Raw genomic sequence first — 15312 nt, 5'->3', positions numbered from 1 at the left:
CTAACTACGTGTCGTACGACACGCGGCGATCGGCTCCTCGCATCCCTAACCTGGCTCCTCCCCCCGTAGCGGGAGGGGCTCCTTCTTTGACTCGGACTTCTTCTCCAACTCTGCTGAGTCGGACTCCTCTGGCTCCTTCGGGGTGAGCCTCGTTCGTGTGGCGGGGACGCTGTCCTCCCACGAGTGCGGGAAGGAATTAGGTCTACCGCGCCCACTTTGGGCTCCCCCGGCGTCTTTACTGGGTCAGCTTGTCCTAGTGCGCCGTTCAAATTTCTTGGAGTCACGTTTAGGGCCCTGGTCTCCTGGACGGTTTCCGCCGCTCTTGTCGGCGTGACAGTGTGAGCAGGCGTATTACTGATTAGGTCCAGGAGCATTTTCAGTTTCGCTACGTCAACCACTTGTCCCATGATGGTGACCTGGTTGGCTGGTAGCGGTGCGTCGGGTATTATTGGCATCCCGAACTCTGGTTGGATTACTCCGCCGGTGGAGGGCTGCACGACTCCAGAGTTGTTGAAAGCATCATCTTGGTAGAAAGCGGTTTCGTCGGTCACGACTGCGTCTTGTTGTTTCGACATTTTCTTAGCTTTTCGGGTGGGTTTTTGTTGTTTTGTTTGGGAATGAATGTGACTAGCTTCTAGTGTCTTCCCCACAGACGGCGCCAATTGTTCCGGGTGTAATTCCAGAGCAAGTATCGTTACCACCCTTGGCTTGTAGAATAATGTCTTGAGTTGACCCCTTCTTGCTTCTATCGTTCCTCTCGGCCTCTCCTGCAACAATGAACGAACTGAGGGCTTGGCTTTGTGCCAAGCGTACTCACTCCGACGCTCAAGTCAGTAAACTTAAAGGATTAAGTTGTGTTACTTGGCTAGGTGTGTATTGTAGAGAGATAAAGAAGATATTACCAGATGAATAGTGTATTTAGGTTAAGTTGTGGGATCCTTTCCTCAATGTTTCCTCAATGAAGGTTGAGGAGTATTTATAGACTTTCACCTTTTGTCACGTAGTGGCCAAGTGGCCAAGTGGCTAGTAGGTGGAAAGACCGTTCTACCCTCGGCCGATGGACCTATGGCAGGCCGGCCGACGGGTCTTGGATATGAGTACGCGGATATGTGTCCCGGCTGATCAGTTGCCAGGCCGAGACCCAGGTGACAGGCCGATGGATAGCATCGGCTAGGCTGTCTGATATGTTGACATTGATGTGGATGTCTCTGACCTTGCTCAGTGTGTTGACTTGGTCAACGGTGCAGAATATGCCCCATCAGAGTGATTTGCTCCTTAATTCTAATAGGTTGTTTTGGTAACAAATTATTAGGTTATCACCTACATGTATTATAAATAGACTCATGCCAATCAATAAAAGACAACAGCTTCTATTCCCCTTCTATCAAACACTATCAAACATCGGATATACCACGTGACAAATCACCAACGTTCACGTTTTCATCAATCGTCATAACGTCATTTCCGTTAACAATACTTTATAATTATTTTTCCTTAACATCACCGCGAACACCAAATTTTTCACATTTTATATGTTGATGAACGCTATATTACATGCAGTATCAGACATTGGATACACCACGTGACAAATCACCAACGTTCACGTTTCCATCAATCGTCATAACGTCATTTCCATTAATAATACTACTTATAATTTTTTTTCCTTAAAATCACCGCGAACACCTAGCATTTCACATTTTATATGTTGATGCACGCTATATTACATGCACTATCAAACATTGGATACACCACGTGACATATCACCAACGTTCACGTTTCCATCAATCGTTATAACGTCATTTCCGTTAATAATACTTATCGTGTCCCTTGTTCCAAAAATGATATTTTCATGGGTCTTGTTAACTTCCCCATCAACTCTTGCTTGTACGCCGAGCTCATGAACATTGATCTCAACAACTTCTGGCTTAATAATATCATTTTCCAAACCAATTTCTTGATTTATTTTCTCAAGTTTTCCATTCTTAACATCAATTGCTAGCTCAACCTGAAGTTGCTTGATGTCGGAATCATTAATCACGAGAGGATTTAATTTCTTCTTAGGCGAGTCTTTGTAAACTATGTACAATATCATTTGAGTAATTCCCAAGAGAAATCCAAGCACATTTGGAAACTGGCCATATATTAACAAATCCGATTAAATGTATTAAATTGCAATAATTGCGCATATAAATAATTGCGTATTTAATAAAGTTACTGAAATATTGTTACTAGGGATGGCAGTGGGTCGGGGACCCGACCCAGACCCTGAGGGTCGGACCCTAATGAGTCGGGTATGTATCTTACTTTTTCAGACCCAATGGGTATGGGTCTTAAGAAAATATTTCGGGTCCGGGTCTAAGTTATGAGACCCATACCCGACCCTTAGGCCCTTTATTAAAAAAAAAAATTAAAATCACAACTTTTTTGAATTCATACTGGCAGACCGTAACAACCCAACTAACGTCTCTTTCTCTTCCCTCATCCCATAAAGTGATAAAATCCAACCAAACTTTTCTGACAATACCACCACTGACACAATAAAACCACCACCACAGCACTGATACGCGACTGACAACCACCTCTCTAATAGGCGGCAACCGACAACCACCATTAACGGCAGCCAGCGACGGTCAGATGGAGACGGCTATCAAGTATGGTATGGGTCCTCAAATTTTAGATCCTTGCGGGTCTGGGTCGGGTACGGGTCCAAAGGGAAAATCTCGGGTCCGGGTCCGGATCTAGGTGGACCCTACCCAGACCCTACCCATTGCCATCCCTAATTGTTACTTACCGCAATGTAAAAATCTTGAATGAGAAAACCATAGAAAAACCACATAACCGCGCATAATGTGAGCGAAAACGATAGCCAAAATGGCATGTACTCGACACTCTTGGTTCGAATCACCATTCTCTGCATCACATTTTATGAAAGGGATAATTATCGTTAGGTAATTAAAGACGATAAATGGTACGACAAAATTTGTACAAATATAACACGTGAAATAAAAGGTCCATAACTGCATGTAGCACGTTATTGTATTACAAAGATAATTATGATGTAGTATTGATTAGATTACGTACCATAACGCTAAGGGGTGCGGCGAAAACACACACGGAAAAGACTGCGCATATCCAACCCACTGCTGCTTCGCGTACGCCACCTTTTGAGAATAAAATATGCTCATCGTTGCCATGAGCAAAGACCATTGTTCCAAGTATGATCAATGCCAAAAATGTGACATTGAATAACCCTAGTAACTTAGCCGTGTATACCTGGATAACATATAACACTTTTACGCAACCAATTTATTACAGTCGAAAAAAAAAATTAAAAGGATTTTTCCAAAATACAGACCTACGTCGTAACTATTAAACTAAGACATCTTTGGTACCAGCACCACAAATGTAACACACGTAATATTCTAACGCGGTAATTAATTGATATTGTGATAATGTGGACGTACCCTGGCCTTGTTGGGTGCATAGATGAGGAATACAACAAGGTAAAAGGCTTCAATGAGGAAGCCAACTGAATTAATAGTGATGATTGGAGTTGCATTTTCGGGTTTTAGCATGGCGTAGTATAATAAGAGCGTAGCACTAAAAAGGGCTACTGAATACGGCAGTGCTTGAAATCCTTCAGTCGATTTCTTCTTGAAGATCCTCCAAAATGTTGGCCTATTATTTATACATCCAACAAATTATTATATAACAAAATCACCATCTAAATTCGAAATGCATGTGTAGTATATGAGTAAGTCATGTGTAAGGGTTTTACACTATTATGGTTGTCAAACAGATCAAAACAAAACCCTAATACGGAGTAAAACTGTAAAAGTGGTTACTAAGTTATCCCATTTTACAATAAATTTGTGTAAAACTGTCTTACACAAGTGTTTGTGTTTCAATGTTACATATTGGATAACAAAATATCTTGTTTCCAGTTTAAAATAAAAACTCTGATTATCAAAAAATAGTCGTGTATGACACTTCAGAATCGTGTTCAAGGCAAGTTATTCTCTATAATGAGCAAGATATTGAAATGAATTGAAATATGGACTTACATAGGTGATAAGAAGACACCAAGAGAAACAATATTACCAAGAATTCCAAAAATATACATTAATTCATGATGAGAAACATTGATAAGTGCCATTTTAATAAGCTCAAGAACTAGAGAAAGGAAAGAAGAAGAATTATAAGATTGTTTTAAAGAGAAGAGCTAATTATTTGTGAGAAGCAAAGGTGGAGGAAGGATGGTATATATAGTGCCTAACATAAAGCACATATGGCGTGCATTGAGCAAAATAAATGTTTTAATAATTTAATTATCTAATTAATTATTCAGTTAATAGAATATTAATCAGTTGTAGCACAACTGGTGGTGTAGAATCCGAGCTTTATAATAAAGTTTTCGAGTTTTGTTTTAAAGAATCCGAGTTATACTGTATGGCGTGCATTGAGAAAAATTACGCTTAAGCCTTAAACTCAGTTAGATATAAGATGGTTGTATGATGCTATTATATTACTCGAGGTATAATGTTATTTATATTAATCAATTAATTTGTTTAATGTTAAGCAAGTTTTTAATTAAACTTTTAAAAAAAATTAGTGTTGAGCTGTTTAGCAATACTTGTTAGCTAGATTCTCTTGTTGTGTAAGTAGTACTTTGCTTCCTACCTCACTAAAAACCCTTACAAACATCCCAAAAATAAGGTACTTTAGGCTAAAAGTGCCCAATTTTGATCATTTCTGCCTCATTTTATTTTGTTCCGATCTATTTTTACTTTATAATTTTATGTTTATTTCAAATAAATTGTTCTCTCTATAATAAGTTTCGCCAAAAAAATTGCTTCTCTTCTCATATTACTTTGTTCGAAAACATGTTCTCTTCAATGAAGGAGACGCGTCATCTTTTCGTAATAAAAATGACAACCCCTATGCGTAATTAATTTATTTGGTAAAAATGAGCGCACTACTTATATCGCGAGTGAGAATCAAATTTCCAACTTTATGATTAGAGTAAGAGAGCTTTTATCATTTCACTTTGTAAACGCACCTATGCAACAGACTTGAGTAAACTTTGTATTTTTATTTAATGCACATCATTTTTATTTGTTAAAAAAATAAGGATAGCGTAAGAGTGAGGAGAGACCACTAATCATCTAATTTTTACACTAATTGTTACGAGTTCAATTATAGTCCGTCAATTGATTAGTACCTTTATTAATTATTATTCTCTCTGTCTCAATTATTTATTTATTATTTTTATTTTCCGTAAAATGTAGTTTAATCAAATGCAAATAAATGACTAAAACGGAGTAAGTATTATTTATTTAATCTTAGACCTTCCTTGAGCAGTTGAGCGTATGCTATTGCTATGTGGTTTCTCAGATGAAGGTGGAGATCATTTGAGATTTGACATTTGGACCAGCACATGAGCTAGCTCAGCCTATATAGCAATACAAAATCTCATTGGAGACGGCACGTATTCGTCACTTTGGAGTGACGGATACCATTTCCTCTCACAAATGACTCAAATAGAGGAGAGAGGGAAGTATATGGGGGTGCGCCCCCCACCTTGTCCCCCTATCCGTTTTGTGAGTGGCATTATCCGTCACTTGCTCCGACCAGTCTTAGCAAGACTAACTGATATAGCAAAGCAAAGCCTCTTGGGACCCACAAAAAAATAATTAAGAAAGATACATTTAGATATTTAGGTGCGTTAATAATTGTAAATTTTGATGAGATAAATTGATTTATCACAAATTCAGCTTTAAGCCTTTAACCGAAGCCCAAGAAAAAGATTTCTGATAGAGCAAATTATTGATATAAAGTTGGTGATTTCCATACATAATGCCCGTGAGATAAAATAATTTCTACCATATAGTTACTTGAAAAATAATTTTCACCATATAGTTAGGCTAGGATTGGATAACCCCATGTAAAAGGCTCGGAAAAAACATTATACTTGGATTTTCTACAAGTATTGTCTTGTAAGAAAATTATTTCCTACATATTGTTACTTTTGTTTTTGTTTATTTTTTTAATTTTAAGAAGGCTTATTTAGGTCTATATTATAATTATTTGACATATAATCAATCAATCAATCAATCAATACTATATATTAAATCCAGAAATCAAGGGACTTCAATGTAATTAAAGAAATTTATACAAATTAAATATATTATATAGTTTTAAATCGATAGCACCGTGTGATGGACCTGATAAAGGGGCCTCAATGTAAATATTATATAGTTTTGGTTAAAAGTATAATATTAAGATTCCTTGATGAAAAATATTTATGGAAACTACATTAAATTAAAGTAATTAAATTTAGAAAACACAATAATATAGTGATTTTCCTTAAAATTAACATGCCTCACTTATGGAATTAAATAGCATCATCATAGATTTATAAATTAAGTTAAATGTAGTAAAAGTAATAGTAGCAGCAACGAGATTAATAAAAAAATTAACCGTGTTAATGTGGGAGTAGTGACAATTATAATAATGACAGTGAGAGTAGTGAATGTAACAACGAATGTAGTGAAAGTAATAGTGCATGAGAAAAAGTATGAACACTTAAATAACCAATCGACTCAAGGCAATATTTTATTTATTTAAATATAGACCGGATAAAATTAACGAGAATAATTAATTTAAAAAAAATAAAGGAATTAGTAAAAGAAACAATAGTAACCACGGAGTAGTGAACATAATGATATTAACAAAGAATGTCGTGAAATTAATAATATTAATAGCGGGGTAGTGACATGTCTCATAATTTGAAAATAAAGTATGAACACTTAAATAACCAATCGACTCAAGGCAATATTTTATTTATTTAAATATAGGCCGGATAAAATTAACGAGAATAATTAATTTAAAAAAAATAAAGGAATTAGTAAAAGAAACAATAGTAACCACGGAGTAGTGAACATAATGATATTAACAAAGAATGTCGTGAAATTAATAATATTAATAGCGGGGTAGTGACATGTCTCATAATTTGAAAATAAATTTTACATTTCACCATAATTGCAAGATATGTCATAGAAAAATAAATTACTAATAGTAAACGTGTGAGTTAGACAACCCAACATAGTTTATTTCATTGAAAATAAAATTTAACGGTAAGTAGAGGTAGCCCGGGCGAAGCCGGGCACCAAACCTAGTACTATATATTAATTCCAGAAACCAAAGGACTTCAATGTAATTAAAGAAAGTTATACAAATTAATTATACTATATAGTTTAAAATCACTAGCACCGTGTGATGGACCCGATTAAGGGATCTCAATGCAAATATTATAGAGTTTAGGTTAAAATTAAATTATATAGAAACTTGGTAATTTTCCTAAATATTTGTAAGAGACTAAAATTTGGTTAATTTCCTTAAAATAAAATAATTAATTAAGATGGTCAATTTCAAGGAGACTAAAAGAAAGAAGATGTTTGGTAATTTTCCTAAATATTTATAGAAGACTAGAAGATAGTCAATTTTCTTAAAATAAAATAATTAATTAGTATAAACATGCACTTATGGTGTTAATTATTATCATCATAAAATTATATACTAAATTTAACTATGCAATTTTATTAAACTTTTAGTTTATTAGATGTATAGATATGTTAATTATTTAACATAGAAAAATATAATATAAGTAGGTTATAAATAATTTAAGTTGCATTATAATTTTTTCGATTTGATTTAATGCATATATGTAGTATATATTTATATAAATATATAATCCTCTTAAAATTGCATGCCTAAGTAGTAAAAGTAATTTCGTCAGTAAAGAAAAGAATTAATTGTAGTAACATTGAATATAGTTATATGATAGTAATCACTCATTTGAATAGTGAAAGTAACAATATTATCAGCGAGATTAGTGAAAGTGGTAGAAACAACAACGGGAGTAATGAAATAATCAATATTAATCCGACAATAATGAAAGTAACAATAATTACGGCGGGAGCGGTGAAATTATCAATATTAATACGGCAGTAGTGACAGTAACAATAATTACGGCGGGAGTAGTGAAAGTAACAATGATTACGGGCAAGTAGTGAAATGTTATTGCTATTGTTTCATTAATAAGAGTAAAATATTAATAGCGGGAGTAGTGAATTTGTCTCAAAAAAATTTTTATCGTAATTTTAGGAGACGTCATAGAAAAATATACTAATGATAAATTTATGGGTTACGCAATTGTTATTTTTATTTAATGAAAAAAAAATTAATGGTAAGTAGAGCCGTAGAGGTAACCCGGGCGAAGCCGGGCACCAATACTAGTATTATATAATAATAAAATTTAAATTAGAATTATGATAAAAGAATTTAAAAAATTTTATTTTTTATTTGAGTATATTAATATTAGTTTAAAAACAACATTTCCATAGATTTATTTTTTGTGCCGGAAATATATCTTTTCATCATTTTCTTTTTGCAACAGTTTTTTTTTTCTTTTTTTGAATAAGCCAAACATTTTTGATTTTTTACACTTCACACTTGGGAGTAGGGATGGCAGTGGGTCGGGGACCCGACCCAGACCCCGAGGGTCGGACCCTAATGGGTCGGGTATGGGTCTCATTTTTTCAGACCCAATGGGTATGGGTCGGGTATGGGTCTTAAGAAAATATTTGGGTCGGGTTAAGGTCTAAGTTATGAGACCCATACCCGACCCTTAGACCCTTTATTAAAGAAAAAAAATCAAAATTACAACTTTTTTGAATTCATACTGGCAGACTGTAGAAACCCAACTAAAGTCTCTTTCTCTTCCCTCATCCCATAAAGTGATAAAACTCAACCAAACTCTTCTGACAATACCATCACTCCACCACTTGATACAAGAAAACCACCACCACAGCACTGATACGCGACTGACAACCACCTCTCTAATAGCCGGCGACCGACAACCACCATTAACGGCAGATTAATAAACTCATAATGTTAAAGTAGTATGATTTTTTTTTTAATATTATAGACCCTATAACTGTTAATCTTGTTACTAAAGTGGCTGAAACTCGGACCCGCGGGTAGACCCAGACCCTACCCTTACCCATAGGGTCCGGGTATGGGTCCTCAAATTTTAGACCCTTGCGGGTCTGGGTCGGTACGGGTCCAAAGGGAAAATCTCGGGTCGGATCTGGGTCTAGGCGGACCCTACCCAGACCCTACCCATTGTCATCCCTACTTGGGAGGTGTTTGGTTGAAGTGTTGGAATGGAATGGAATGGATTTGAGTGATTCTAGTGTTTGGTTGAGGTATTTTGGAATGGAGTTAGAATCCTAATAGATTCTAATTCCACCCCAACCCCTTGGAATCTCATACCCACCTTCTCACTCAGGTTTCTAACTCCATTCCCCCTCCATACAAGTTTAGAGTGAACCAAACAATAAATAATAGGTATGAGGTTCTAAATTCATCCCCCCATGGTATCTCATTCCATTCCAATACATTCCGACCTTTTGAACCAAACGGCCCCTTGATGTATGGCTTATTGCAAAAAAAATAGGATAAAAAAAAAAGATGAATCATAACTTAGACTTGTACTAGCTTTGATGTTAAATTTTAATTCGACTATTTTGGACACAAAATATAAATAAAGCTATGAAAAAAGTACGAGTTTTTTTTATGTAATATTAATACACATAAACAAAAAAACATTTTAAATTCTTTTATCATAACTGTTAGAACATAGTAAGAACAAACTAACTAAGTTGGTTAAGAGTTAGTTAGCAACTAACTAAGTCGGTTAGAAGTTTGTTACAGTTTGTTATTCCTTGTTTATGAGTCCTATATAAGGACACAAATCAGATTATTGTACAATACAATTCATTCAATACAATTCACAATTTACTCTTTTCTTATCTCTCTCTCAAGCATTCTCTCTTTCTATCTCTCTCAATTTCTCGTACATCTACTCATCTCCCTCTTCATCAAAGACTTCAACACCATGAACTTCTTCATAGTTCTTCATGGTATCAGAGCAGGATCAAATTCTTGATCCTGTTTCTGCTTAGTTTTTGTTTACAGTTCTTAATTCTTTCCATTTCCGCTGCAATTCCAAGTTTTTTTTCTGATCATTTTCTCTTTATCAAATTAATACTCACAAAATGACAAATCAAGAAAACGTAGAAACTTCTGAAATTGATGTAAACAATCCTCACTACATTCACTCAACTGATCTCACGGGGGTCAAGCTTGTTAACACACCTTTTGATGGGACAAATTTCGCAAATTGGAGAAGATCAATGCTCATTGCACTCTCTGCAAAGAACAAAATCGGGTTTATTGATGGCAGTATTACCAGACCTGCTGCAACTGCAGTAACAGCCAGAAATTGGCAACGTTGTAACGATATAGTATTTTCTTGGATCATTAACTCAGTTTCTCCAGAGATTGGGGATTCTATTCTATACAGTGCAACTGCACAAGATGCTTGGGAAGAGCTTGAAGAAAGATTCAGCCAATCCAATGGTGCGCAACTCTATGGTGTTCACAAGAAGTTGTCTGACTTTTCACAAGGCAATGACAGTATTGGTACATATTATACCAAGCTCAAATCAATTTGGGATGAGATACATGGGATTGGAATGAATCCTAAGTGCAGCTGCAACTGTAACTGCGGAGCTAAAGAGAAGCAAGTGAAATTTCAGGAAGACAAGAAGGCTGTTGAGTTTCTGATGGGTTTGAACGAATCCTATGCTGTGGTTAGAGGTACAATCTTGATGCAAAATCCTCTTCCTAAGGTGGCAGTCATCTACAACAATTTGTTGCAAGAGGAAAGACAAAGGGAGATACATAATACAGTCAATGTTCAAGCAGATTCTGCTGCTATGTTGAGCAAGAATGTAGGATACAAGGGAAACTCTCACAACAACAATAATAAGCAATTTCACGGTTTTGGCAATACAAACAGTCGTGGGAGTTCCAACAACAGTTTCAGGAACTACAACAACAACTACAGGACCAACAATACCCATGTACCAGGGAATCACACTTACAATACCAACAGTACTCACCAATCTACTGGCAGAGGTCAAGGAAATTACAAGGGGAAAGCACCTGTGGAGAATGAGCCTGAAAAGCCTAAGTTTTGTGTCTACTGCAAAAGGAATAATCATAATGTGGATAGTTGCTTTCATCTGATAAACAGGAACAGAAGAATTGCTGGTAATGTGTTCAACAATCAAGATCTTGGAACATCTTCTGCAGCTAGTGGTTTCTCGGATGAGCAGCTGAATGATGATGGATTTGATACTGCTGAAATGCAAGCTACTGCTGCAAACTTTGCTGGTAACATCTATTCTAAACCTCAAAACTCAATTTATCTCAATTCTTGGATTTTAGATAGTGGTGCAAGTGATCATTTTTGTTCAAATAAGGCACTTTTCTGTGAATTTCATGCTATATCCAAACCATATACTGTGTCTTTGCCTAATGGTCATGTTGTTACCATTGATACTATGGGTACAGTACAGATAGCTTCAAATTTCTTCTTAAAAAATGTGCTATATGTCCCTAGTTTTAAGTTCAATCTTTTGTCTATAAGTAAATTGGCCAAGCAGTTAGGTACTAAGGTTAGCTTCACACATGATGTTTGTTATTTGCAGGACTATTCCAAGAAGCCCTTGGTCCTTGGTAGAAATTATCATGACTTGTACTTGCTGCACTCAGATTTTACTAAACAATCAACTGATAGGATTGATGATCATTCTGTTAATTTTAGTTCAGCTGTAATAAATGTCTCTTGTAATATCTGGCACACCAGATTAGGTCATTTACCAATTTACAAAATGAAACAATTACGTTTGTGTACTGATTTCTCATTGTATGAAAAAGAATTATCCATTTGTTCTACATGTGCAAAGGCTAGACAACACAGAATGTCTTTTCCTCTCAGTTCTTCTTTCTCTCTTGTTGCTTTTGAACTTATACACATTGATCTCTGGGGACCCTATCACACCCAAACTTACAATGGATACAAATATTTCCTAACCATTGTTGATGATTTTACAAGATGCACTTGGACACATCTGTTAACATGCAAAAGTAATGCTTTTTCTTTCATTAAAGCCTTCCTAAAAATGGTTGAAGTACAGTTTGATAAGAAAGTTAAAATTCTTAGATCTGATAATGCCCTGGAGTTAGGAAGTAGTACTCTTATTGCTCAATATTTTGTTGATAATGGTATAATCCATCAAACCTCATGCATACACACCCCTCAACAGAATGGGGTTGTAGAAAGAAAACATAAACATTTGTTGGAAACAGCTAGAGCTTTGAAGCTTCAGTCAAATTTACCAACCAAGTATTGGGGAGATTGCATTTTAACTAGTACTTATATCATTAACAGACTCCCAACTAGGTTGCTTCAGAACATGTCTCCTTATCAGTTACTGTTTGGTAGACCTCCTGATCTATCCCACATGAGAAGTTTTGGATGTCTTGTTTATGCATCAACTATTAAACCTGGTAGAGACAAGTTTGCACCTAGAGCTACACCTTGTATTTTTATTGGTTACCCATTTGGAAAGAAGGCATACAAATTATTGAATATGGAAACCAAATCTATTATTATATCAAGAGATGTTGTATTTCATGAAACAGTTTTTCCCTACATTTCTGACAAACCAGGTTCTTTTATGCCTTTAGCTATTTCTGATGACTGTGTCCCTGATATTTCTCCAAATGTTACTGAACCAAATACCAATACAGGGGTCATTCACCCTCATACCAATCATACAAATACAGATTTAGCCACTGATAGTTCAGTTTCTGATACTGTTCACCAGAATGTTTCTTCTAGAACTATTGAACCTGTTAGACAGTCAAATAGAACCTCCAGAACCCCTTCTTATTTGCAAGATTATGTTTGCTCAAAGAAAACCACTAACTGTCATGCTATTCTCCCTGCTGAATGTTGTAATACTCTGACTTCAACATATACAAATGTAGATGTTTCTTCTTGTTATTCTGTTACTACTAACTTTTCATTGAGTGTAAGTGGTCACATACCAATACAAGAGCCTAAGACATATAAAGAGGCTTCAGTTTACCCTGAATGGCAAGAAGCAATCAAAGCTGAGTTTCAGGCATTGGAAGCTAACAACACTTGGTCCATTGTTCCATTGCCACCAAATAAGAAGTCCATCTCATGTAAATGGGTTTTTAAAGTCAAGCATAAAGCTGATGGTAGTATAGAAAGGTACAAAGCTCGCTTAGTAGTTAAAGGTTACACACAAAAAGAAGGAATTGACTATACTGAGACTTTCTCTCCAGTTGTCAAAATGACAACAATACGGAGTCTCATTGCTGTAGCTGTTAAGAAAGGATGGGTGATGTCTCAATTAGATGTCAATAATGCTTTTTTGCATGGGGACCTCGATGAAGAGGTCTATATGAGCATCCCTCCTGGTTTGAATGTTCAAGACAAACGTCTTGTTTGCAAATTACAGAAGTCCTTATACGGTTTGAAGCAGGCATCCAGACAGTGGAATGCCAAATTGAGTCATTTCTTGAGAACTAGGGGGTACAAACAGTCTCTTAATGATTACTCTTTATTCAAGAAAAGGCAAAATGGGAAGGTTGTGTTCATTGCTGTCTATGTCGATGATATATTATTGGTTGGTGATGATGCTGAAGAGATCACTAAATTAAAGCTATACCTTGATAATACATTCAAAATCAAGGATTTAGGTACAATCAATTATTTTCTTGGAATGGAATTTACTTCCTTACCCACTGGTCTAGCTATTACTCAATCCAAATTTGCAAGAGAACTTGTAGCTGAGTTTGGGGGTGAGAATTTCAGAACTGTCGGTTCTCCTCTTGACAAGACTCTCAAGCTTGATCCAACCACAGGAGATCTACTTGATAATCCTGGTGAATATCGCAGGCTAGTAGGAAAGATGAACTACTTAGTCAACACACGACCTGATATTGCTTTTGCCATACAACTTCTAAGCCAATTCATGTCAGCACCACGAACCCAGCATTGGAATGCTGCAATTCATGTTCTCAAGTATATAGCCAGAGATCCTGCTCAAGGTATTTTGTTAAACAAAACTCAAACCTTTGCACTTGAAGGATTCTGTGATTCAGATTGGGCAGCATGCCCACATACTAGAAGATCAGTTAGTGGATTTTTGGTGTTTATGGGAGGAAGTCTGCTGTCTTGGAAGTCTAAGAAGCAACAAACAATTTCTCTATCTTCTGCAGAAGCAGAATACAGATCTCTCAGACGTCTTACAGCTGAGTTAGCATGGCTTAGCAGACTTCTAACTGAACTAGAGGTGCCTAATATCAAACCAATACCTGTCAAATGTGACAGTCAAGCTGCCATACACATTGCAAGGAACCCTGTGTTCCATGAGAGAACCAAACATATAGACCTGGACTGCCATTTCGTTCGAGAAAAGTTGCTGGAAGGGTTAGTCAGTCTGTCATATATTCCTACTCAGTTTCAACCAGCAGATATTCTAACTAAAGCTCTTGGAGGTCCACAGCATTCAGTTCTTCGTGGCAAGTTGGGAATGTTACCACACCCTCCAACTTGAGGGGGGGTGTTAGAACATAGTAAGAACAAACTAACTAAGTTGGTTAAGAGTTAGTTAGCAACTAACTAAGTCGGTTAGAAGTTTGTTACAGTTTGTTATTCCTTGTTTATGAGTCCTATATAAGGACACAAATCAGATTATTGTACAATACAATTCATTCAATACAATTCACAATTTACTCTTTTCTTATCTCTCTCTCAAGCATTCTCTCTTTCTATCTCTCTCAATTTCTCGTACATCTACTCATCTCCCTCTTCATCAAAGACTTCAACACCATGAACTTCTTCATAGTTCTTCAATAACTGTAAATCTGTAATTAAAAATTAAAGTAACAATATGTAGGGAATAATTTTGCTTACAAGACAATACTTAAGGAAAATTGGATTTTATTGTTCTTTCCATTCCTTTGCTTTGGATTATCCAATCCTAAGTTAACTATATGGTGGGAGTTATGTTTAAAGTAGTCATATGATGGGAATTAATTTGTTTTTTTTTTTTTGGTCTTACGAAGCGCGCACATAGTCGCATTACAATAAAGGGGAGGGGGGATTCGAACCTCAGACCTATTGTCCACAATACCTCCGTCTTAACCACTAGACTAAGACATCTTCGGTTGATGGGAATTAATTTGTGTCATAGCATTATGTAAGGAAATCACCCAAAGTTGGTGATTTCCTTATATAATGTTCAATTTTTGAGTTTTTTTTTTTTTTTTTTATAAAACTTCAACATTAGAGAGATTACC

At 35.9% G+C, this 15312-nt stretch overlaps 1 protein-coding gene across 1 annotated transcript; it reads right to left on the bottom strand.

Moving 5' to 3' along the window:
* Positions 1 to 1605: 1605 nt before the first annotated feature.
* LOC141650822 (bidirectional sugar transporter SWEET9-like) lies at positions 1606 to 4234 on the bottom strand. Its single transcript, XM_074458693.1, has 5 exons — positions 4065 to 4234; positions 3465 to 3678; positions 3082 to 3273; positions 2792 to 2911; positions 1606 to 2131 (listed from the first exon to the last, which is right to left on the bottom strand). The coding sequence occupies exons 1-5, from the start codon at positions 4154 to 4156 to the stop codon at positions 1733 to 1735; spliced, it is 1017 nt and encodes a 338-aa protein (XP_074314794.1). The 5' UTR covers positions 4157 to 4234; the 3' UTR covers positions 1606 to 1732.
* Positions 4235 to 15312: the final 11078 nt, after the last annotated feature.

Source organism: Silene latifolia, chromosome 1 (genome assembly GCF_048544455.1).
Source record: "Silene latifolia isolate original U9 population chromosome 1, ASM4854445v1, whole genome shotgun sequence".
In the NCBI taxonomy this organism is placed as follows: domain Eukaryota; kingdom Viridiplantae; phylum Streptophyta; class Magnoliopsida; order Caryophyllales; family Caryophyllaceae; genus Silene; species Silene latifolia.
This window is presented reverse-complemented; position numbering and strand designations above follow the sequence as displayed.